Raw genomic sequence first — 24,816 nt, forward strand, 5'->3', positions numbered from 1 at the left:
CCTAGAGTGTATTTTCAAACAATCTTTGAAACAAAGTATCAATATTAATCAATCACAATAGGTTTCAAAGAGTTCCAACAAGAGTATTCGAAATATCTCACAAATGATTTTCTCAAAATATTTGCTCAAGAGATATTTGAAAAATCAGTAAGCTTGTGAAAATGATTTTACACAATCAAAAACACACAAGTTTGATGAGTCTTGCAACAATGATGCAAAGGCTCACTAACTACAAAGGTTTTCCCACACAAAGATTTATTAGCTAAAATCGGGGGAAACACCTTATGCTCAACTCTCAATTCGAAAATCAAATATACAACACAATGAGAGTTTCCTAGAAAAAATAACAATGTACAACCATTCAAAGCACTCTCACAAGGATTGATTTAGCAAAGGAATGGTAGTATGTGAGGGTATATAGGCTTTGTATTTGGAAAAAGCTCTCTAAAAAATATAGAGAGTATTTTTTCTAATCAATTACTAATCTAAGCAAATGAACCTATATATATAGGCATGGCCAAAATTATAACCGTTGGGGACATTCACAAAATTATTAAAATTGTTTTAAAAGTGTTTTAAGAAATTAACCTTGTTTAACCCCAATTAACCATTGTAAAAATTTGGCCAACCCGAGAGTTTCGTTCGACCATAGGTTCAGTCGCCCGAACAGATACAACAGAAAAATTAAAGTTTGAACTTTGGGGTGCCTAAATGAGGGTTTAGTTTTCTGACCAAGGCGATTTTCCAATCTATCCGAGGTTCGGTTGCCTCGTCTTAAGTTCGGTCTGCCGAACTTGCACATTCGGTCGCCTGGGAGTATTTTGAACATGAAGTTTGGGTGCCCGAGTTGTTGGAAAAAGTTAAGGTTTGAGTTCGGTCGACCGGGAACACTCAGTTCATTTGAGTTCGGTCGCCCAAAGTCAGGTCAACTTTTTGATCAGTCAATAGTTTAGTTGACCGAGGCGTTTTCAACGCACATGCTTCAGTCGCCCGAATCCCTTTCAAACTTAAGTTTTTGGTCTTGTTTGAGTTAAAATTTAAATGAAGGGACCTAGGGTCTATCTAAGGCCAAGGCTATTTAACTTAACCTAAAGAACTTGGCGTCGGTCGACCAATCCCTAAGGTCAATCTATGGTCTTTGAGCATTTAGTCGTATCATGCATGTGATGTAGTTATTATAGACCATATTATATCACAGAACAAAAAATGAATGCAAATACAATAGCAAATAGGTTTTCATTCTTTTGATTCTTCACTTGCCATAAATGAAGCTTGATCTTCATAGTCCGTATGGTTTGCTTGAGTTCCTACCATCAGTGCATGTAAGGATAAACCTGTTCAAGAAGCTCAATGCATAGGAGAGAAATATTGGTTTTGTCATAATCAAAACGAAATCAGACTCATGGAGTGAACAAGTATGAGCCATTGCAATCTTTAGCATAAGCGGTTAAACTTTTTGCAACGAGGCTCTGATACCAATTAATAGGAATGGTTTATTCCTAAGAGGGGGGTGAAAATGCTATTTAAAAAATTATCTCCTAGGTTAGGTGTGTCTAATTTTAAGCATCAGTCAGTATTGCCCAACCTAGGGTCTTTCTAAGCAATTACAAAACCCAACAATATTTAACTGAGCATATATTTAAAACAGATATCACAAACTTAGTATTTCCCAATCATTCACAATAATTAAAATATAAACATTCAAGTGTGGAAATAAAATAGCATAGGGAAGAGAAAGTGAACATGATATTTGTTATCAAGGTTAGGCTAATACTGCCTTCGTCCCTACCTCAAGCCAACTAGTAAGAGGATTCCACTAAGTGCTCACTTAACTGGACGGAGCGACGCCGTTTACAATTACTCCTTACAGGACGAAGTCTCCCTAACTTAACTACGGGGCTGAACCCAACCTATTCTCCTTACGGGGCGGAGTCTCCCCAACTCAATTCACCAGGTTGAGCCAAACTGGTTTCTCCTTACGAAGCGAAGTCTCCTCAATTAACTTACTAGGCGGAACCAAACCAAATCTCCTTAGGAGGTGGAGTCTCCTCAGCTCACCTAGCCGGGCTAGAGCCAAATCGGTACAGCTTATATGATGGTGTATTCCTCTTCAGGCCACACCCGAAATATAAAGATAATAGTTTTTCGTATAAACAAATGCTTCTCAAATAAGTAGAGATGTACAAATTAAAGCTCTATAATGCACTCACACAAGATATGATTTAAAGTTCAGTAGAGTATGGTAATGTTTCTCTCAAAAATATTTTTCAATTAAAATCGAGATTATGAAAGATAATTTTCTCAATATCAACTTGTGAGAAACCTTTCAAGCAAAGATATTATAAACACTTTCTTAAAAATATTTTTCCAAAGATTTAGTTCAAGGAAAGTTAGGGTTTTGGGTTAAAAATATTTTTACAAATAAACACAAGTGAGCCTTTGAATCTTGCAATAGATGTGTATAAAGATCCACAAACTATATGAACTTCCCCAAAAAATATTTATCAAGAAAAAATATGTGGGAGAAACTATATGCTTACTCTCAAGAATGATTTTCAAAAATTAAGACATGAGTGAGAGTAAAGGCTTTGAAAATGATATAAATGCCCTAACAAATGTTCCTTTCAACAATCCCTCGAAAGCAACTAATTTGCAAATAAGGGAGTGAAATAAAAATCAAATGCTCTCTTACAAAGGGATTTTTCAAAGAAATGGGAGCAAGAGAGTGCAATAAAGCACAAATTATTTTTGAGAGCATTATCAATATAAGCATTTTCTAAGAAATGAGTTACGAGGGGCTATTTATAGACCTTTTTCAAAATATGATCGTTGGGAACATAGAGGGCATTTTTAAAATTATTTAATTAAAAAATAATGGCATTTTAGCGCTTAAAAAATTACCAACCCGAGAGGTTCGGTCAGCTAACCTTAGCTAAAATTTGAATTTTCTACGTAAGTCGGTTGACCGTGGAAGGCACTGGTCGGTTGGCCATAGGCGATTACCGAACTTTTGTAGGTTCAGTCAGTTGAGGCTCAAGATCGATCTGTCAGACCAAAAGGCCGGTCGACTGGGACCTTTTTTGAACTAAAATGGTCAATTGGCCGAGCTTTAAAATTGGCCGAGAGTATAGGGTCAGTTCGGTGGACATTGTAGCTTTAAATATGGCCAGTCGATCGAGGCTTTATAAAATGGGCCATTACAAAGGTTGGTGGGCTGGGGGTGTTTAAAATAGGAAAGGGCCGGTTGATGGAGGCTAGTTCAAAATGCACATGTTTAAGCCTTGAAACTTTTAAAACCCTTTGTCCATGAGTATGGAATTTTATGAAAAGGTTTTTAAAAACTAAATGCATTAAAAATAAAACATGTCTTCTTTTCTTTTGCTTTTCAATCTTCATGGAATACGTCAAGTTGAGATGAGCTTTATGCGCCTCATGACTTCCATTTTCCAGTACCTTATGTTCGTATTGAAATGTAAACTTGTTCAAGCACTAAGTACACGCGTAAAATACTTATACTTTATCATTATCAAAATAGGGATCGAACTCAAAAAGTCAATACCCTTAAGTTTTTAAAAACTATAAAAAAAATCCCAGAGATTTAGTTTTATTGACAAAATGAACGTTCCTTCTGTTGACCATCAGTTAACTAGTAGGTATATATTTTTATAAAAAAAATAAAGTTTACTCATAATAAATTGATATTTTAAAATGATATGAATTAAATAAAATTAAATTGACAAAATTGGGCAATATAATGTCTTGAAAATTGCTTAAGGCAAAGATCTAACTAATTCTTAAATTGCCTGGTGTAGTGGATGCAATCATTTTGGATCAACCAATTGACATCAACATAACAAATGTATTTTATCATTATTTCAAAAAAAAAATTAATATATTTAAAAATAAAAATTACTAAAAATAAATATTTATTATAATGCTACAAAATATTTGTTAGACATAACTTTCAAAAAATTTAAAGACAAAATACATTATAAAACAAATAAAACATAGTTCACTATTTTTAAATACAAGTAACCTATCAAATATATAGCTAAATAAAACATAGACTAGAATATCAAAATCCATACTTTATAAGTTAAAACTATATATTAATTTGTTGACCTTTGTTTGGGACAATTCCTTAATATTTTTTCAATTTTTTTCAAGTTATTATTTTATTAAATATGATATTCAACCATACTCAAAAAGTGATCCGCAATTCAACTAACTAACCAATCCGATTCGATTTTTAAATTATATTTTATTTTAAATTTAATCATTTAATTTGCATTAAATGTATCTAACAAATATTTGGGAATGATATAACTATCTAAATATTTAATATTGTTGTCATGCTTATACCAATCATTTTGACTGAACTACAAGTGTTTGATTCACTTACAAGTTCAATTTTTAAAATATATATTATTTAATTAACCAATTTTTTAACCTTTATTTATCAAATTAATGTCATTTTCTCTTATCAAAATTGAATCAAAGGATAATATTGTGATTCAATTACAATTTTATTTTTTTTCTTTAGACTCAATGGTTGACTAGCCGTCAATTAGTAGAAGGTTTATTTTGTCAAAAAATGAAACGATTTTCTGATAATTTTTTACTAACTCAAAATAATTGTTATATTAAAAATAACTCGAGGGTATTCCTGAATTTTCAAAAATAAAAACCTTTAATGGTTTTCAATCATTTTCATGAATCTAATGCAAAATATCAACAGACACGCGAGGAGACTTAAAAAACTAGTGTAGCCCACCCAAAAGCACGTGGGTTTACTTAGTTTGGATAAAAGGAAAGTTGAACTTTCCAAACAAGCTTTCAACAATAATGCCATGAAAATTATAACACCAAGCCTAACAACACAAATGGTCAAAGCCGAAACCTAAAAGGCTAATCCAAAGCCCAGACTTGAGAATCCTTTCTAGGAGAGAGTAACATGAGTAGCAAATAAGCAGAGTTTCCCTAGGCAAGCTTCCCAAAGGTGCAGAAAATCTACCCTAAACTTTGAATAAAAAAATCCAAAGCACACAATCTGTTAGAGTTTTAGTTTTACAGAGTTTTACAAAGCAATCTGTTATGGCTGTTATAAGTAGTTAATTAGTTCCTCATCTTAGTGGTCCAAATGTAAAGATATAATTGGTCATTTTTCCTATATAAGTGATCCAATTATACTGCACTAAATTCATTTCAATCAATCAAGAAAAGAAATTTATTTTTCATTCTTGTTTTTCTTTTAATGTTCTTTCTGAAGCTGGTTAATACACAGCTTCTCACATTTTACATGGTATCAGAGCATACTGCTCACACGCAGAGCTTGTTATCTTCATCACTTCTCTCGTCGAAAACCAAGGAAGAGGAAAGCAATCACAATTCGTCAATTCTCTTACAGGAAACCAGGGAAGAGAAAAATAATCGCAAAACAGAGCAGATGTGATTGGCCAAAGTTTTTTTTTTTTTTTTTTTCGAATCTCAGAAACTGGTTAATTCAATTTCTGTTGCCTTCTTCAAAATTTTCTGTATTTTTTTTTCTATGATGGAAACTAAATCTTCTTTACATTCTGCTTCTATGGCAAATGCTGATGATTCTTCTAGAAATCCATCGGATGATTCTTCAAGTGTTTATTACTTGCATCCTTCGGATAATCCTGGAGCTCTTCTAGTTTCAGAAATTTTAACTGGTGAAAATTATGTTGCATGGAGTATATCAATCTCTATTGCTCTTACAGTCAAAAACAAAATTGCATTCATAGATGGTACTTTGCCTCAACCTAATCTTAGTGATTCTTGGACTCAAATTGCTTGGTTGCGAGCCAATAAACTTGTTCTATCTTGGTTAATGAATTCTATAGAAAAAGAAATTCGTGGGAGTCTGCTGTACTTGACAAGTGCATATGATATTTGGGAAGAACTTAAGACAATATATCTTCGAAGTGATGGTCCAAGAGTTTTTATTTTAGAAAAGTCCCTTAGTTCAATTTCTCAAGGATCAAGATCAGTTACTGACTATTTTAATGAGTTCAAGACTCTCTAGGATGAATATATCAGTTACAGGCCAATTCCTAGCTACAGATGTGGAATTCTCAACCAGTGTTCTTGCAATCTTTTAAAGAATTTTTTAGACAAACAACAATCAAATTTTGTGATGAAGTTTCTTATTGGTTTGCATGATTCCTATTCTATGATGCGAAGTCAGTTACTTCTTCAATCACCTTTGCCTTCTATGAGCAAAGTGTTTTCCTTATTACTGCAAGAAGAAAGCCAAAGGTCTCTATCTAATGTTGTTGGTATTTCCATAGACTCTCATGCAATGAATGCTGCACAAACACAGAGATCTGTTGCCATGAGTGGTATTCGCTTCACAAAACCAAAGATCAAAGGAAATGTTACTTGTTCCCATTGTGGATGTAATGGTCATCTTGCAGACAAGTGTTTTCACTTAATTGGATACCCACCTGGATGGAAAGGATCACGAGGAAAGAAAAATTTTCCTGTTCAACAAGGAAATACAAACACCAATTTACCAATGCAAATATTGTTTCTTCTTTGGAGTCAAATTCAAGTATCCCAAACATATTTTCTCAAGAGCAAATTCAAAATCTGCTGTCACTTGCAAATAGTTTGTCCCATACACCCATAAGTTCCAATTCCACAGCAAATGCTGCTTCTACATCAGGTATTATATCTTGTCATATTGTCTCTACTGATAAAAATAATTCCCCATGGATCATTGATACAGGAGCAACAGATCATATGATTTGTTCTCCCCATTTTTTCAATTCCATTCAGTTACCAAACAAATCATCTATGGTCTATTTACCAAATGGCCATTCTGCTCCTGTTGTTTTTACTAGAAATGTAAATCTTTCAACTGATAGTATCTTACATAATGCCCTTTACATTCCTTCATTCAATGTTAATCTCATATATGCTTCAAAACTTACTAAAGATAACTCCATTGGTTTGTTTTTCCTTCAATCCAAATGTATTTTGCAGAATCTAATCAGCTGGAAGATGATTGGTCTTGCTAAAGTGAAATCTAGCCTATATTACCTACAACAACCTTCTATTCTAGCAAGGAGCAAAACTGATTTCAATTGCGCACCTTCAGTTCCTTTAGCAAATACTTGTAAGACCAATGCTGATATATGGCATCTTCGACTAGGACATATTCCTCCTACCAGATTAAAAATCATTAGTGAAATAGATTCCAATGTATCAGCACCTCAGAATCATATCTGTGAAGTCTGTCCTTTAGCAAAACAAAAGAAGATTCCATTTCCTGTATCAAATAGTTATTCAAATAAAGCATTTCAATTAGTACATTGTGATATTTGGGGTCCTTTTTCAACTGTTTCCTATTCTGGTTTTCATTATTTCTTAACAATTATAGATGATTATTCAAGATTTACTTGGCTTTATCTCATGAAAACCAAAGCAGAAACTCGTATCATTCTCAAAAAATTTATTTCTTATGTTCATACTCAATTCCAAACAACTGTTAATATTCTAAGGACTGATAATGGCCAAGAGTTTAACATGCCTGATTTCTATACTGACCATGGCATAATACATCAATTTTCTTGTGTTGAAACACCCCAACAGAATGGTAGAGTTGAAAGAAAATATCAACACCTTCTTAATGTTGCTAGATCCTTGCTTTTTCAGTCAAAACTGCCACTTTCTTATTGGACATATTGTATGCTGACGGCAACACATCTTATAAATCGAACCCCTCCTTCTATTCTCAATAATCAAACACCATATTTCCTTTTATTCCAGAAACACCCTGATTACAATTATCTTAAAGTTTTTGGGTGTTTATGTTTCGCTAGCACTCTTACAGCTCATAGAGGAAAGTTTCAACCAAGAGCTTCAAAATGTATTTTCTTAGGATATCCACCACATATAAAAGGATATAAAATTTTAGACCTTGTTACTCTTAAAACATTTATTTCTAGAAATGTAGTTTGTCATGAAACTATATTTCTTTCTATACCAAATAATATTCATACACCTTTTGTCTTTCCCAATTTCCCTCAGTTTTTTGAATCTTCAACACCTAATAAATCTTTACTTCCTCTTACATCAACTCATCAACACGAAAATACTGAAAATACAACCACTCAATTTGAAAATCTCAGAAGGTCTCAAAGGATCAAAAACCCTCCTGCATATCTACAGAATTTCTATTGTGGTAATATGGCCCAAACAACTTCACTTTATCAATCATCTCCCATTTCTACTCAAAGTAAACCTCATTCCATTTTTCATTTTCTTTCCACTTCTCAATTATCCCCTAAATATAAAACTTTTGTTGCTGCTGTTACTTCAACATTTGAACCCAAAACTTTCAAACAAGCCATCTCTCATCCTCAATGGCAAAATCCTATGGCAGAGGAAATAAAGGCTCTTGAATCAAACAAAACTTGGGATCTTGCTATTTTACCTCCAAACAAGACTGCAATAGGTTGTAAATGGGTTTATCGTGTCAAGTTTAATGTTGATGGCACAATTGCAAGGTATAAAGCAAGACTAGTGGCAAAGGGCTATACTCAACAAAAGGGTTTAGATTTTTTTGATACTTATTCTCTTGTTGCTAAGATGACAACTGTGAGAGTTTTACTTGCTGTTGCTGCTATCAAACAGTGGCATTTACATCAATTAGATGTTAACAATGCTTTTTTACATGGAGATCTTCATGAAGAAGTTTATATGCAATTGCCACCTGGTTATTCTTCAGCTACTGACCCTCGTGTTTGCAAGCTCAAAAAGAGTTTATATGGACTGAAACAAGCATCAAGACAATGATTTTCTAAACTTTCTCATTCTTTACTGCAGCTTGGTTTCACTCAAGGAAAATCAAATGCTTCTTTATTCATCAAACAAACCCCCTCAGCTTTTATTGCTTTACTCATTTATCTTGATGATGTAATTCTTACTTCTGACAGCCATGATCAAATTAATTCAGTCAAGCAATTTCTTCATGATTCTTTTACCATCAAGGATCCTGGTGAACTCAAATACATTCTGGGTTTGGAAATTGCTAGATCATCTAAAGGTATTACTCTTTCTCAATGAAAATATGCATTGGATAGTTTACAAGATAGTGGTTTTTCTAGATGTAAACCAGCAACCTTTCCTATGGAATCCAATCTGAAACTTAGTGCAACAGATTCTTCACCATCTCTAAATGATCCGGCATCATATCGAAGACTCATAGGTCGCTTGTTATACTTGACTATCACTTGGCCAGACATCGCATAGTCTGTTAAAGTACTAAGCCAGTTTATGGCTCATCCAAGCCTAATACATCTTCGGGCTGTTGAAAGAATACTTCGATATATTAAGGCTACACCAGGACAAGGGATTTTACTATCTGCAAGTTCGTCTCTTCATCTGAAAGCTTATTCAGATAGTGATTGGAGTGGCTGCTTGGATACTATAAGAAGTGTAACTGGTTTCATGGTTTTTATTGGAGATTCTCTTATTTCATGGAAATCAAAGAAACAAGCTACTGTTAGCAGATCATCTACTGAATCTGAATACAGAGCTTTAGCTACAACAACCTGTGAAATTTAATGACTTATCTATCTTCTAACTGATTTACATGTTCAACATTCTCAAGTTGCTTTATTATACACTGACAATAAACCAGCATCTGAAATTGCTTCTAATCCTGTGCATCATGAGAGGACTAAGCATATTCAATTGGATTGTCATTTGGTTCGCGAAAAGGTACAAGAGGACTTAATTAAAATTATCCATATTCCTTCAAAGCATCAATTAGCTGACATATTAGCCAAGTCTCTTGGTTCACTACCTTTTCATCATCTTATTCACAAGATGGGAATGATAAATATCCATTCTCATCTTGAGGGGGAATGTTAGAGTTTTAGATTTATAGTGTTTTACAAAGCAATCTGTTATGACTGTTATAAGTAGTTAATTAGTTCCTTATCTTAGTGGTCCAAATGTAAAGATATAATTGGTCATTTTTCCAATATAAGTGAACCAATTATACTGCACTAAATTCATTTCAATCAATCAAGAAAAGAAATTTGTTTTTCATTCTTGTTTTTCTTTTAATGTTCTTTCTGAAGCTGGTTAATACACAGCTTCCCACATTTTACACAATCTTTCACCGAATTCTAAGTAGAATTTCAAGACGGACAAAGAAGTGCAACTTCTGAAACCAAATGAGAATCCGGACATCCATCATTCTGTCATATAAATAGCTTCCTTTGCCTCTAGATAATGCCTGACCATGCATATTTTAATATTATCCAAAACCCATAGTAGATCAAAATCTTCCAAAGAGAAATAGAATTAAGGGGAAAATGGCCTGGCATTTTATTGGATTCATTTACCCGTTAGTTTTTGCATGGACCAAAAAAAAATTCAAACACTTGGATAAATGTTTGAAATTTTTGTTAGGGATATTGAAAAGAAACAAACATAGAGGAAGAGCTTGAAATTGGAATTCCAAAAAATAATAATTCTGCTGCCCAATCATAAGATCTGTAATGGAACAATTCAGGGAGCGATGGAGGAACAAGAACAGATGTTTCTAGCGCTAGCTAGTTATAAATCTAATATATATTAGTTTTAGTAATACATGTTTCAAGGAGGACAAGCTCCCTTATGACAGATATCATATACTCACAAATAAATTCAGGTATGGTTTGTGGCTCAGAGCAAGAATGTAATTTGGGTTGCCAAACCGGCCTGCCAAATCATAGCAAATGAATTCTTGGGGCTGTAGATGCTGAAATGTACCAGCAGGGATTCACCATTAAAATCCTAGCCAGCAATAAACTCATTAGAATAGATTTTCAGAATCATTACGACCAGTGGAGTTTCAAAAACTTGCAGAAGATTTCAGGCTGTTCTGAAAACCTTCCCAACCGGTCATTCTTTCTGCACCAGATGCTCCACATCTCCTAGCTCAACCTCACCTTGTTGACATTCATGTTCGTTCTGAAACAGCATCTCAATTTCTTCTAAAGATTTTCCTTTCGTTTCTGGTACAAACAGGTGAACAAATGCCACAGAAAGAGCTGCAATAGCAGAAAAGATGAAGAATGTTCCGGCCACTGTAATTGCACGGGAAATGGAGAGGAAGGACATTGCAACAAGGCCACTGGACACCCTATTCCCAACTGCGCCAAGCGCTGATGCTTGAGCACGGAATCTCAGAGGGAAGATTTCTGTTGTCAAAACCCAGCAAACCGGGCCAAGTCCGACAGAAAAGAAGGCCACATTCCCGCAAACTGACAAAATTGCCATTGCAATCCCGAACTGTCCTCCCCCAAGAAAAGATAAAGAGAGGCCCAACGAGAACAAGCAAATGGTCATCCCAATTGTGCTAACATACAGCAGTGGCTTTCGCCCCAGTTTGTCAATTAGAAAAATGGCAATTAATATAAAAACTGTCTTTGCAATCCCAACGGCAACAGTTGCAGCAAGAAGCTTTGTTTTACCTTCAATACCAGCTGCTTGGAAGATCTCTGGGCTGTAATATACAGTGGCATCAATTCCAGTAATCTGCTGGAAACACTGAATTCCAAAACCAGTGATCAACATTCGGCGAAGTGAAGGCGAAGGCTCCAACAATTCACGCCACACAGCCTTGTCTTCATACTTCTCAGCATTAGTACTTCCAGCAGCTAATTGTATTTCTGCAAGTCTAGCCTCCACCTCTGTGGCATTCTCATTAGTCTTTAACAATACAGATCTTGCTTCTTCAATTCGGTTCTGCGTGACCAGCCACCTTGGCGACTCGGGGATGATGAACAGTGCAAACCCAATGAACACTGATGGCAAAATTCCCACTCCAAGCATGATCCTCCAGCTTATGTGCACCGGAAGACCAGAAAATGCATAGTTTGAAACATAACCAAGAAGGATTCCCAGATTTATGAAAATTTCTGGGAAGGACGTAAAAGAGCCTCTGGAAACAGTAGGTGATATCTCAGCAATGTAGACAGGAGCAATCATGACTCCAAAGCCAATTCCAATCCCAGCCAATAGTCTTCCAATCATCAGTATTTGGAAAGAAGGAGCAAGAGTCATTATACCTGCACCAGTTTGAAAGACAATTGCTGCTAAGGCCATTGTCCATTTTCTACCAATAGCATCTGATGTTCTTCCACCAGCTAGGCTGCCCAGAAGTGAAATAATGCTCAAAGACCCAACAAGAACTTCTTCTTGAACCTCTGTTATGTTTAAATCTTCCTGAATGAATATGATTGCTCCACTCATGACACCCACATCTATTGATTGACAAACCAAATTGTCAAATTTCGAAGTCAATTTATGTTAAAGTCAGCTGTAAAGGGAGATAGATTAAAATATGATGTTTTTTTTTTTTGTCATTTTTCTAATTAGTAGTGAGACATCTTTCTGAGAACATCAATTGATTAGGAAATGAAACATGTATTGCCAATTACACATCCACTAAAATAAAAACAAAATGTAGTTCATACCCATGCCTACTTTCACAGAGGAAATAACAAGAATTTACTATTTTTGAGATTAGGGCCATTTCACAGCTTACAACACCTAACTGCATAAATTTCTCCCTCTGTGCAACTCTCATGTTTTCTAGAGAATTAAAAAAAAAATGCAACAACAAGATGTAAAACATTGCATAGGAAATTATCTGCGCAACAAATATACACAGAAATTAGGTTTCATGCCATTCCAGTGAGGTGCATCACAGCACCAAGTGGAAATCATAGAAAAGGTCCATCAATTCTCCCAGTTGAGTATTCCCATTCATCAATCTAATGCCAATGCCATCATAAAAGAAGGTCACAAGCATGGTGTGTGCTGAGTGGGACTCTGCAGTCCAGTAGGATCTTGCATTTTTATGCCAATCATAAAGAATCATTAAGAGTCAATGATTTGATTTAGGACAATTTACTTCATCATCACAAACTCATGGTATGTGCCGAGTGGGACTCGGCAGTTCAGTAGGATCTTGCACTTTTATGCCAATCATAAAGAATCATTGAGAGTCGATGATTTGATCTAGGACAAGTTACTTCATTATCACGAACTCAAGATATTTTTTGAAGTAGGAGAAGCTACCTGAGTTATTCAAATTTATTTTCCAACACTGTACTCTATTTTTTATTTTACTGTTATTATTTCAGTTTCCCATTTTTTGTTGTTTGTAAGGTTTTAAAAGTGAAATTGGCATCTCTAGAAATTATCAAACTAGTGTGCAGCAATGCCATGGATTTTTTTTGGGGCGAGAGAAAGATCATCAAACCTATGGGTAAGCTGCACACTGCAAAAGATTATTATCTAAATCGTTGAGGTGCATCTGACATTATAAAACTAGAAAAATGTCATCTTTCTCCTTTTGTTACATTGCTAAACTGGTCAGCATAAGAGTGACATTCTTCTCTGACATTAGACATTAGGTGACCTTCCAAAAGGCAGTTAATAATTTAGTCAATTTTAAAAGTATCTTCACTCTCAGGAATTTGATACAACTTGACTGAAACAGCATACATCCTTGGATTCAGAAATGCAGCCAAGGACCTGTACTCCTGAAAATTCTAATTAATCTTTAACTATCACTAGGATTGAGTTTAATGAGTTGAAGACTGGAAACATGAAATTGCCTAGAAAATTTTATGGCAAGAAAGACACTTGAGCAGTCAAGAAATCCCAAATATCTCATTCAATTGGAAGGAGTTCAGTGAATAGAGATATCAAGAACAAGCGCATTCAGGTAGACGAAATTCAGATGCAGTTCACTTTTGCACCCAAATAACTTACATTGGTTGTAGTCTACTTTTATATAATGTAAATTTTCTGCCATTATTATTTTTTCTTATATTAAGCATTTTTTTATGGGTTTTATGAAATATGAATCAAATAGGAGCCCTTATAGGCTATTATGTTTGAAAGATTTTGTACTTGTCTTTTAGGTATTATGGAGTCGCTAAAAACAGAATTATTGTCTAACATTTCTTAAGAAGATACAGAAGTTCCATTCAGTTTTCTCATGGAATTGAGGGTTTTAACAATGTTGAAGATGGTGATCTTCCTCCATACATGCTTAGTGTTAAGCAGCAAACTAAAAGAAAAAAGAGATGATTTGTTCTCGCTTAAAAGTGCTTAGAATGTTAACTGTTAATCGGAACATGATGGATCATTCAAATTTATAACAGTTTATTCAATGTGTTGCTCTTGTTTGAGCTGCAGAAATAGAGTCCTATTATTTTTAGTAGGTTGGGAGGAATTTAGCTGTGTTGAGGTTCTGTATGTTGATTGCTGGGTTAGTTCCTCTTTTCAAGAATTCTTCTATCTGTTTGAGTTTTAACAAATAGGCCTTTACCCAAAAGAAAAATCAGGAAAAATCCAGTTCAAAAGGGAAATCGCATCAAGCATTTTGTTTTTCTTTTTTTCCTTTTTCATGTGAGATCAATAATCTGAAAAGATCCAGTTCAAAAGAGAAAATGGCATCAAGCATTCCTTTTTTTTCTTTTTTTTTTCATGATAAATCAATGAAGGACAGAATTGGGTAATTATCCCACAAAGGCAAAAACAAAATTCTCCCCACCCCCATTGTGGGGGATCCAGTCAAACTAAGCACACCAATGAGATAACTGGGTTCAAAATTCAAATGACAGTAACAGCTGACACAGAAAAACTCACCATAGCCAAGAAGAACTGAATTGAGAGATGCAAAAACGGCAGAGGCAAAAACAAATTTCATGGTACTGCTGCTCCCATTTTGTTGCTGATGATGATGACGCGAATCATCATCTCCACCATCCTCTGTGACCTCTGAATCCATCCTCCTGTACTTGTTCTTACTTCCCAGAGACACACCAGACAAGCCCAACTCCCCATTCCCATTTTCTTGCAAACCCACCAACCCCATCTCTCTTTTTCTTCTATCCGTGCTGCGCTCAAATATAAAAAACCAAAAACAAAAGACCCAGAAAAATTCCCTGGGGGGTTTTCAACTGTTAAACCTCAGAGACAAAACCATGGACTCCAGATTTAGATCTAACAGAAGGGGAAAAAGAAGAAGGGGCAACGCGTGGGGTCCTTTGTTCTGCTTGCGCAAGCAAAGCAAGCGTAGTTCGCAATTGCCCCAGTGTATTTCGGAAGGCAGAGATACAAACAGTAGACATCACACGGCTCTGACCGCCTACTTTAAATAAGATTAACCAGTGCTTTCAGGGAAACAGCTGTAGAGAAGTAAGGCATAAGGGAAAGGGAGGCTATGTCCTGGTTGCAGTTGCTTCCTCTATTTTTTTTTATTTTTTTTTCGGAATTTGAAAATTCTGCGTGATTTAGGACAGTGGGATTGACTTTTCTTTTTCAAGATCTATTTTCCAGGGTTTTTTTTTATTTTCATTTTCATTTTTTAAAAAATTGTTAAGGGAAAAGGGAGAAAATATTTCGAGGAGGATTGCGGGAATGGTTGGGTGAGCATTTTCCATTTTTGAGTTTTGACCTCGGCCTAAGAGAATGCCTTCATCTCTGACTGGTACAAATGAAATCATTACACTTTTTCTTACACCGTAATTAATTAATTAATTAATAATAAACAATAAATGAAAGAGCAAAACTGGATAACAATGTGAAATAATGACAAACATTTTACTAAAATATATTTATGTATATCTGTAACCTAATAAATTACAACGCTGATTTTTATATTTTTAATAAATATAAGGTAAAAGATATTGACTACTCTTGAATTTTGATAAAAGGATAGAAATCTTCACTCAGGTTTCAAAAGTACTACATACCTTTCTTTTATTTCAAAAAACGTCACATGCCTTCCTTGAGGCTTGTAAAAAAATACAAATCTTCTCGAAACAAATTATCTTTTTGTAAAATACAAAGAAGAAATTATATTTTTTGACAAACATTATGAGAAGTCTCTGAAATTCTTAAAATTTTAAGAGAAATCTGTGGAATTTTTTAAATCTTAGGAAAGATTATTATATTTTTGGCAAACCTCAAGGTAGGTGAGTGTTTGTTTCCCATAAATATGTTCTTTTAATTATATCCAATAACATCTAATAATAATAATAATAATAATAATAATAATAATAATAATAATGCCTTCTTCTAAAACTAATATCTAGTGTGTATAGAAAAAAAAAACTCAATACAATGAACTAAAAGTTTAAAAAAAAAAAAAAACATGTTATATCAATATATTATCAATAATTAACTTACAATTGCATTAAATTTTTTTTATAATATTAAAGTTTCAATGGTGTTTAGTGTTGATATTTTTCGCCCATTAAAATAAAGAGATCAAGCTAAATATGTGAAAAGTTAGTTAAAATACATAAGGAAACAAGAGGCAGCATAGTACAGTCGACTTGTTAGCCCCAAGGCTTCATTAGTTTGGTTTTAATGATGTCAAATTATTTTGTACTAATAATTTTGTGTTTAAGTTGTTTCCAACAGAATTAAGTCATTGAAGTTGAAAAATAGATTTGAAGAATTAAAGTTCAATTTATATGTACTTTTGTTTTATCAATTGTAATGTGTTTTATCCTATAAACTCTAAAAATATTAAAGACATGACTCAAAAAAACTAAAACTAGAGAATTAGAAACAAAAGAAGACCAAACCTGACCTTTCAGCCAGGCGCGATTGACTAGTCTATCAAGTTTTGTCTGAAATAGTCATTGTAATAACCTGCCCAATTTACCATATATTTTTATTTTCACATAATAGAATGCCAATAATCATGATAATCATAAACATAATACACCCAGAGTTGCAGGTACTGGGGAATAAATCTGTCATATATCACTGACACCCTAACAGTAGAAAACATACATCATATACATAACAAACCAAACACCCAAATACAATACCAGAGTTTTACAAATACGTCATATAAATATACACACATCCTAAAATGATCATTAAGTTCCCTAGGGTCACTACCCAAAAACCCATTTGACCCTAGCATAGTTTAGCAAGGTAGATCGGGCGACCACTAACGCTACAGAGCTCTATCCGCTCATCTACCTGGATTCCCTGAAATGTTTTAGAGTTGGGATGAGACACCTCTCAGTAAGGAAAATAAACTAATATCAGTATATGGTAGCTTGGGTATTTTCATGCTTCATAAGCATATATTGTATATAAATCATATCTGTGAAAACTGTCTGATAATTCACTAAATAAACATATTTAAAAGTAACATACATGTCATGTTATATCTCTATACATGTTAATCATCTTATACAACTGTATAATATGTGAAATAAATTTCAGGATGGATAGTTAGTTGGTGTCATGTATTACCCCTACATAATTAGGTTGTGCAGCCCGAAGGCGGGACCTAGCAATGACTGGTCGATCATGCTAGATTAAAAACTCTAATCTGTAAGTACGATGCGCCTACTCCACCTGGTCCAAACTGGTTGGGGAACATATCCAAACTATATTAAAGCCACATCGACTGCCACCTTACAACACTCTGATCATGTGGTTGTACTATCATAATCTGAATATATATATAGTTACAGTACCGTGCTCCTGAAAATTGAATTAAACTAAGTCATCCGGGTTTTGATATCATATACTATGTTTCATATGCTGAACATAACTGTTTCATCATAATATCTGACATAATAATAAATTCATGAAAATAGCATATCATACATCACGACCCTTGCGCCATCATATCATATCATATAAATTATGGCCCTTGCGTCATTTCATATAAATTACGGCCCTTTGCGCCGTGTCATATAAATTACGGCCCTTGCGCCAACATATCATAAATTACGACCTTTGCGTTGTTGCATTATAATATACTTTAAACATATTTCTATACGATTTTTGACAGTTTCCTAAAAAACAGTGATAATATGCTTATTTTGAAAATATAACATTTTGTCATTACATAAAATCATAAAATTCTATATCCATGCCACACAAAAGTAAATCATGTTCTAATCATAAAATCTGCACTGAAATCATTTTCCCTAATTAAATGTATTAAAACAATCTCCTATTAATAACAGCAAATTTTCCAAATATAATTTTATGCTATACATAATTTCCTAGAATAAAGTGCTGTAAAATAGTAAATATTTTTATGAAAAATACTGACTTAATTTATTCTCTTGCCTGACTTACTGGGATGCACACACAGTTCAATCCTGAGCCCATGGCATTTCTAACACAAAATCTACAATTTTCATTTCCCTAGAACATTCAACAGAATTCCAATATAATTTTCATAAAACATTTCCTAGGCTCCCAATAATTTAAATAAATTGTTAAATTCCAAAATAATCAAATTACCTTGATTTTCCTAAACTATGGCCGCAGGGTCCCGAAATTACACCCGCGACGCTTATCCGAACCCTGAATCAAGAATCCTAATTCCATTAAATCAATCATAAATAAAATATTATTTTAATATTTCCTAACCCATAAATTCCAAATAAATAATTATACCCTAAAATATAACCAATTTATTTAATTCCCCAAATCCCTCTCTCGCTTTGGAATGGTGCCTAAGAAACTCAAATTGAAAATTTACTCTAATTAAAATGATGACGATCGCGACTAGGACCCCGTGGTGGTACCCGATCGTCGATTTGGTTAAAGATCTAAGAAAAATTTGAGAAAATAGGAAAATATTATCTTACCCCAGGAATGATGCCTACACCGCTCCTATGACAAATTCACTCCAGTAGAAATGTCGGTGGCAGAATTAAGAACCCAATGGTATTTTCGGTTTTCCAATTGACCGAATATTTGCCTATTTGCCGAGAAATTGAGAAGAGAGGAAGAGGAGAGTGCGTGAAAAGCCTAAGGGGAAGCGCTTTGCTTCCTTCTTCCTGAAGGAAATTTTTCCTTTGGGTTTACCTTTTAATATATATATATAACTTTAATTATTATCATATCATATACTTATATATATATATATATAGGTATGTATGTATATCATTTTAATTATTTAATAAATTCAATTCAACAATGTTTAATTAATTAATCCAATTTAATAATATTTAATTAATTAATTAATTAATAATTAATAGTTAATAATTAATATATTATTATTATTTTATTTTTTTCCACACTTCTGTGCATATAATTTTCTGGGGCGTTACATTATCATCTCTTTATAAAAATTTCGTTCTCGAAATTTATTGAATACAACCCTAAGTAAAATCCATCATTAACCTAATAAGTTTTGAATTAATCTTTTAAACAAGTCCATTAGAACTGATAACTAACATAAATTGATGGATTACACATCCTGTTCTAATGCACCTTACTTCAGTACTAACACTCAATAACTTTAATTTTCATATCCAGTCTTCCAAAAATTCAACACTAACGTAATCTTGGAATAATCAATAGATAATTATCCTTTGATTATAACATGACCTAAACATTTCATATTAGTTGTCCATAACCCACATTTCTGCAAGGTGCATTGATAACCCCAATTGGTAACATTAGAAATTTATAGCAACCTTATTGTGTACTCAATTTTATTTTTGGGATGTGTAATTTTCAAATCTTAATTAGTGATAATTTAATTGCAAATCAATCTTCAAAAATTTTGGGATTTATCAATTATTCCAATAATCCCCCAATCCGTGGATGTCGATATCAATTCTTACTGTAACGTGATTCAACTTCCAATGATTAATGCATAACCTCAAAACCCCATTATGTCTCTTAGTGAATAACACAAGTGCAACATATAATGATATATTAGGTTGAACAGATTCCTTCTTAAGGAAATCTTCTAATTGCACCTTAAGTTGCCTTAGTTCAGTTGATTTCATTCTATAGGAATAATCGACATAGGCTCCGCTCCTAGCACTAAATCAATATTAAATTCAATCTCCTCTTGAAGGTAGCCCCGATAAGTCATCTGAAAAAAATATCTAAAAATTCATCACCTATGGGTAAAGAAGTTTGGGATTCGTTAACTCGTATATTTCTTTCATTACTACAACAAACCCCAAACATGTGCTCAAATTCTATCCTTCCCTAAGCACTCAAGATATCAAGTATGAAAGCTTATTGGTTAGAAAGAAAATCCTCACTCCATTTGGATTTCTGAATACTATTTAAAAACAAAAAAAAACAAAAAAAAACAAAAACAAACTAGGTGTATGATCAATAGATAACCATGAATGGTTAGCCTCATCTTTATCTAGAGAACTTGCAATGATGACTCGTACTCATCAAGGACCATACCTGCTGAGACATCTCATATCAGGATTTATAATCATTTGTTTATCAGATCAAATGTATAAAAGCACTTCAAAACTCCCATCATAACTTTATAATTCGTTTGAGTAAAAATTATATGAACTTCCAAACATTCCGTGGAATTTTAATCACTCAATTTCTTTTCAATATCAAACTACTGCACAGACTAACACTTTTAATCAAGGTAAGGTATCATTTTCCTACCAAATTTGGTTCCTAGATTTTTTTTTCTTACTTCAAACAATTTTTAAAACTCAACTTCTATCCTATAGTGGCACCCATTGAATATCAAAACATAATTGGAAAATATCCTCAATGAAAAACATGGATTGCAATTATAGTAAGTTTAAGTCCCAGTACACAGACTTCAAGCCAACCATAATCTTGCTCTAGTGACTAGGCAAATATGCAAAAAACACGTGTCTTGGTTTTTTAGTATAAAATACAATACAAATGAAGTTGTTTAGTCAGTTATGATCAGTGATTGGACAATTTCTGGTAGCATAAATCTTGTATGAAATGGATCAGGAAGGAAAAAGGATGACATTTATTTGTACTAGAGAGTTACTAATGGTAGAAGGATTAGATTCTGAAGATGGCTTCAAAAGCCATAATCAACCACAGATAACTACAAAAGATTTCACATGAAGTTGTATGCAAGTTAGATCCCAACCGAGCTGATGTCTAAGCAGTTAAATTGGTGTCCCATTGCCAAGTAGGATTCACACGGATAGAGCAAAAAAATTGGTGAACGTCTACAGAAGTTTCAATTGTAATGTCAGCAGTCCCTGCGTGTTCTGCCGTGGCACCATCCCTATTCAATGGTATAGGATTGGCTCCTTCTTCGACAACATTGAAAGCAGATTGCACTGCTGCACTAACAAATGACTCATATTCTTGGAATGTACCCTCACCGACACTATTCTCCTCATCTACAACTTCTATAATAGCATACAAACTTCAGGGAGAAATCTTTTGGGGCCACTTGCCATTCACCCTTCAATTTGGTGCCTTTAAGGTAAAACACTTGTTCTGCCTGCGTCGCTAGCACAAAAGGGTTATTTTGTTGTCATGTCTTGCTAAAATTGACACTAGTAAAGTAAGCATTCGTGTTTATCCCAGTCTTTTTATTGCCAATGTCCCACCAAGTACACTTGAAAAGGTGGACGAGTCTATTGGCTCCATAGTTAAGCTCTATAAAGTCATCTAAGACACCAAAGTAGTCAATTTCTTCATCTCCTTTTGTGCTTAAAACGGCAACCCTAGAATTTTGGGTTCTTTTATTCAGTTCGAGAGACTTTGTATGAAATCGTAACCCGTTGACAATGCAACCGTTGTAGTGGTTAACTTGTTGATCGGGGCCACATGCCAATGCATACAAATCTTTACTTGCCATTGGTTCTTTATTGTAATACATGACTTTCATCTATTAAATAAACAAGAGTTTAGATGAGTAAACTGTCAACATTGACAATGTACATTACTTCATACTCAGGTAGTATTTGTTACCTACACGGCTCCCAAACTAATTGACAAATTCCTTCTTATGTCTATCGTTGACATTCCATTCATTTTGGGCCAGAAGTTTAGCTTCATGTTCGCTATATGCAACAATAGTACATGTTAATGTCAAGTAAGTATATAAATATGCATATGTAAATACATTGCAAAGCAAAGAGTTTTGAACCACTTACTCAATATATGGAACAGTTTTATTACAATTATTGATGACGTAAAAATAGGCCTTTTGTAGGTCGGACATATCCATGAAATTGTAAGCTCGTGCACCGAACAGCCAAATATTTTCTCGAAATATAGAGCTCCTCAGTTCTTCATGGCATTAATAGCATGAACGTTTACATTTCACTCCTCATGAGTGAACCTTGTGTCAATGTCATGTAGATACATTGAGCAAAATGCAAGACATTCACTGTCAATGTATGCCTCAATGATTGAACATTCCGCCTGTGCCTTATTGCGCACATACCCCTTCAAAGTGGACAAGAACCTATGCATTTTACGTACATTATTGACCTGTAGACACAAAAAGGAAAAAAAAAAAAAAAAAAGAGAAAATCACGTGACCATTATAGAAGGACTTTAAAATTTACCTCTCAATATGATACATCCAACGATATTGGACTGGTCCTCTAATTATGGCCTCTCTTGGTAAATGGACGGTTAGGTGGACCATCACATCGAAGAATGTTGGCAGAAATATTTTCTCCAGCTTGCATAGTATGATCACGATGTTATCCTCTAACCATTCAAGTACATTTACGCTCAATTTTTTGGAGCACAACTGTCGAAAAAAGATCCCCAGCTCAATCAGCATCTAGTGAACATCTTCGGTCAAGTGTCCATGAAGGAAAATGGGTAGAACCCATTGTAGAAGGACGTGACAGTCATGACTTTTCATTCCTAATATTGTCCCTTCCTTCGTGTTTATGCATTGAGCTATGTTCGATGCATATCCATCAGGGAACTTCACTAATTTCAACCATTTGAAGAATTTATTCTTCTTATCCTTCGAAAATGTGTAACAAGCTTATGACATGAGAAGTTTGTCCCCATCACGAAACAAGTGCAACTCAGGCCGTATTCCCATATCTTCCATATCCCGGTGAGCATTTGCTGTGTCCTTTGTCTTCCCATTTATATCCAGTAATGTACAAATGACGTTCTCACAAATGTTCTTTTCGATGTGCATGGTTGTGGCGTAGTGGAAGATCTTTCCAGTATGGCAACTCGAAGAAGATGCTTCTCTTTGTCCAATTCAACTCCCACTTAGCACGTCTTCTTTTTCTATTGGTTGGTGGTTTCCCAAATTTCACATCTTCGATCAACCTGAGATGGTTTAATATCTCTTCCCTTAGTCGTTTTGGCTGCAACCTTCGTTCAGGTTTTCCATTAAAGCTTTTGACGCCACGAGTCCTCCAAGGATGTCCAAGTCGTAGAAAATGACGATGACACATAAAGCATAACTTGCGTCTATGCTTCAAGGATAATGACCCAGCATCCTTATTACAGACTGGGCATGCTAAGTAACCTTTTGTGCTCCAACCCGATAGGTTGTCGTAAGCGGGGAAATCATTAATTGTCCACAACACTACAACATGCATCCAAAAGGTTGTCTTGATTTCCACATCGAAAGTCTCCACTCCTTTTTCCCATAGTTCTATCAACTCATTAATTAACGGAGGCAGGTACACATCAATATCATTACCAAGTGCCCTCGATCCGGGAATAAGTAGCGACATATAAATGAAGGGTTCTTTCATACATCGTCATGACGACATATTGTATGACATCATCATAACTGGCCAAATGCTATACGGGTTGTTCATGTTACGTAAAGGATTGAACACATTTGAAGTAAGGCCAAGTCTGATGTTGCGAGGATCACTAGCAAACCACCGATGCATTTTATCAAAATCGGCCCAAGCTTCAGAGTCCGCTAGATGGCTAAGGGTGTTTCCATCTTGAAGACATTTCTCTTGATGCCATCTCATATTAGCAGTCGTCTTTCTACACATGTACAATCATTGCAGTCATGGGATTAATAGACAATATAGAAAAACTTTTTGGGGGATCTTTTTACCTTTCTTTTGATTAGTTATATACCTTGGTTCACCACATTCTAGGAACTCGTTCGCATTTTCATGTTCACCATAAAAGAGTGCACAATCATACATACACGCATGTATTAGAGTGTAACTGAGACCCAATTCACGCATGTATGTCTTCGCCTCATAAAAAGACTTCAGAAGTGTTTCACCATTAGGCAGTGCCGCCTTAATGAGGCTTAAATGCATGTTGAATGCACTTTGAGACAACCTATGCATTGTCCTTACATGAAGCAACTTTATCAGAAACTCTAATTTTGAGAACTTTTTATAGTTTGGATATAGGGACACCCGTGCATCCCTCACGAGATTAGAAAATGATTTACCAACTCGATTCAATGTACTAGGATCACAAGGTATGGTACTTGCTGAAGTAGATTCATCACCAGTATGTGACACACTGACATCGCCTGTGTCCACTGCAATCCCCCTTTACAAGTCACTTAACATTTCGATTAACCCTTTCGAACGTGTATCACCACCTACTATATTTGCCCCCTCATCTTCATCATCATCATCATCGCTTTGAATTGTGTAATCTTCACTGTGGAAAACCCATCTTGTGTACCTTTTCTCCATTCCAAAGTTTAATAAATGTGAATGGACCAGATCAATGTGTTTGAATGTTATGTTTTGGCATTTCTTGCAATGACACCTTATTATACTGGCTTTGTGTGCACGACGATGCGCAAACTTTATGAAATCATGTATCCCTTTCACGTATTCTGGAAAAAACCTACCCCGAGTGTTCATCCAACTCTTATCCATGTTCGTGAATTAACCTATAATATGTTCAAGTAAAATATGTTGATTACATTCTCATAATATTTATAAAGCATGCATCGGGAATCCTATGATCAACGACCTTCCATCTAAAGGGTACGGATCCTATCCCATTCAGGAATGTTGCATTTACGTTGCG

General features: G+C 34.5%; 2 protein-coding genes across 2 annotated transcripts; one reads left to right on the plus strand and one right to left on the minus strand.

Annotated features, from left to right (window-relative positions):
- Nucleotides 1-6,199: 6,199 nt before the first annotated feature.
- LOC131148241 (uncharacterized) lies at nt 6,200-7,444 on the plus strand. Its single transcript, XM_058097967.1, has 5 exons — nt 6,200-6,577; nt 6,671-6,691; nt 6,805-6,873; nt 7,012-7,299; nt 7,409-7,444. The coding sequence occupies exons 1-5, from the start codon at nt 6,200-6,202 to the stop codon at nt 7,442-7,444; spliced, it is 792 nt and encodes a 263-aa protein (XP_057953950.1).
- A 3,136-nt stretch (nt 7,445-10,580) lies between these two features.
- On the minus strand, nt 10,581-15,347 carry LOC131148692 (probable polyol transporter 4). The gene is made up of 2 exons (XM_058098576.1): nt 14,692-15,347; nt 10,581-12,290 (listed from the first exon to the last, which is right to left on the minus strand). Exons 1-2 carry the CDS (start codon nt 14,918-14,920, stop codon nt 10,927-10,929), a joined length of 1,593 nt encoding a protein of 530 aa, XP_057954559.1. The 5' UTR covers nt 14,921-15,347; the 3' UTR covers nt 10,581-10,926.
- Between the last annotated feature and the right edge of the window lie 9,469 nt (nt 15,348-24,816).

The sequence above is a fragment of the Malania oleifera genome, chromosome 2 (assembly GCF_029873635.1).
Source record: "Malania oleifera isolate guangnan ecotype guangnan chromosome 2, ASM2987363v1, whole genome shotgun sequence".
Classification (NCBI taxonomy): domain Eukaryota; kingdom Viridiplantae; phylum Streptophyta; class Magnoliopsida; order Santalales; family Ximeniaceae; genus Malania; species Malania oleifera.

What these genes read in the sequence shown, in the direction of transcription:
- LOC131148241 (XM_058097967.1), top strand. Translation starts at nt 6,200, where the DNA reads ATGCGAAGTCAGTTACTTCTTCAATCACCTTTGCCTTCTATGAGCAAA. An exon ending in AAATGCTGCTTCTACATCAG is followed by an intron (nt 6,692 to 6,804) that starts GTATTATATCTT and finishes AATTCCATTCAG; the next exon opens with TTACCAAACAAATCATCTAT. An exon ending in CTGTTGTTTTTACTAGAAAT is followed by an intron (nt 6,874 to 7,011) that starts GTAAATCTTTCA and finishes TGTATTTTGCAG; the next exon opens with AATCTAATCAGCTGGAAGAT.
- LOC131148692 (XM_058098576.1), bottom strand. Translation starts at nt 14,920, where the DNA reads ATGGGGTTGGTGGGTTTGCAAGAAAATGGGAATGGGGAGTTGGGCTTG. An exon ending in TTCAGTTCTTCTTGGCTATG is followed by an intron (nt 12,291 to 14,691) that starts GTGAGTTTTTCT and finishes GTCAATCAATAG; the next exon opens with ATGTGGGTGTCATGAGTGGA.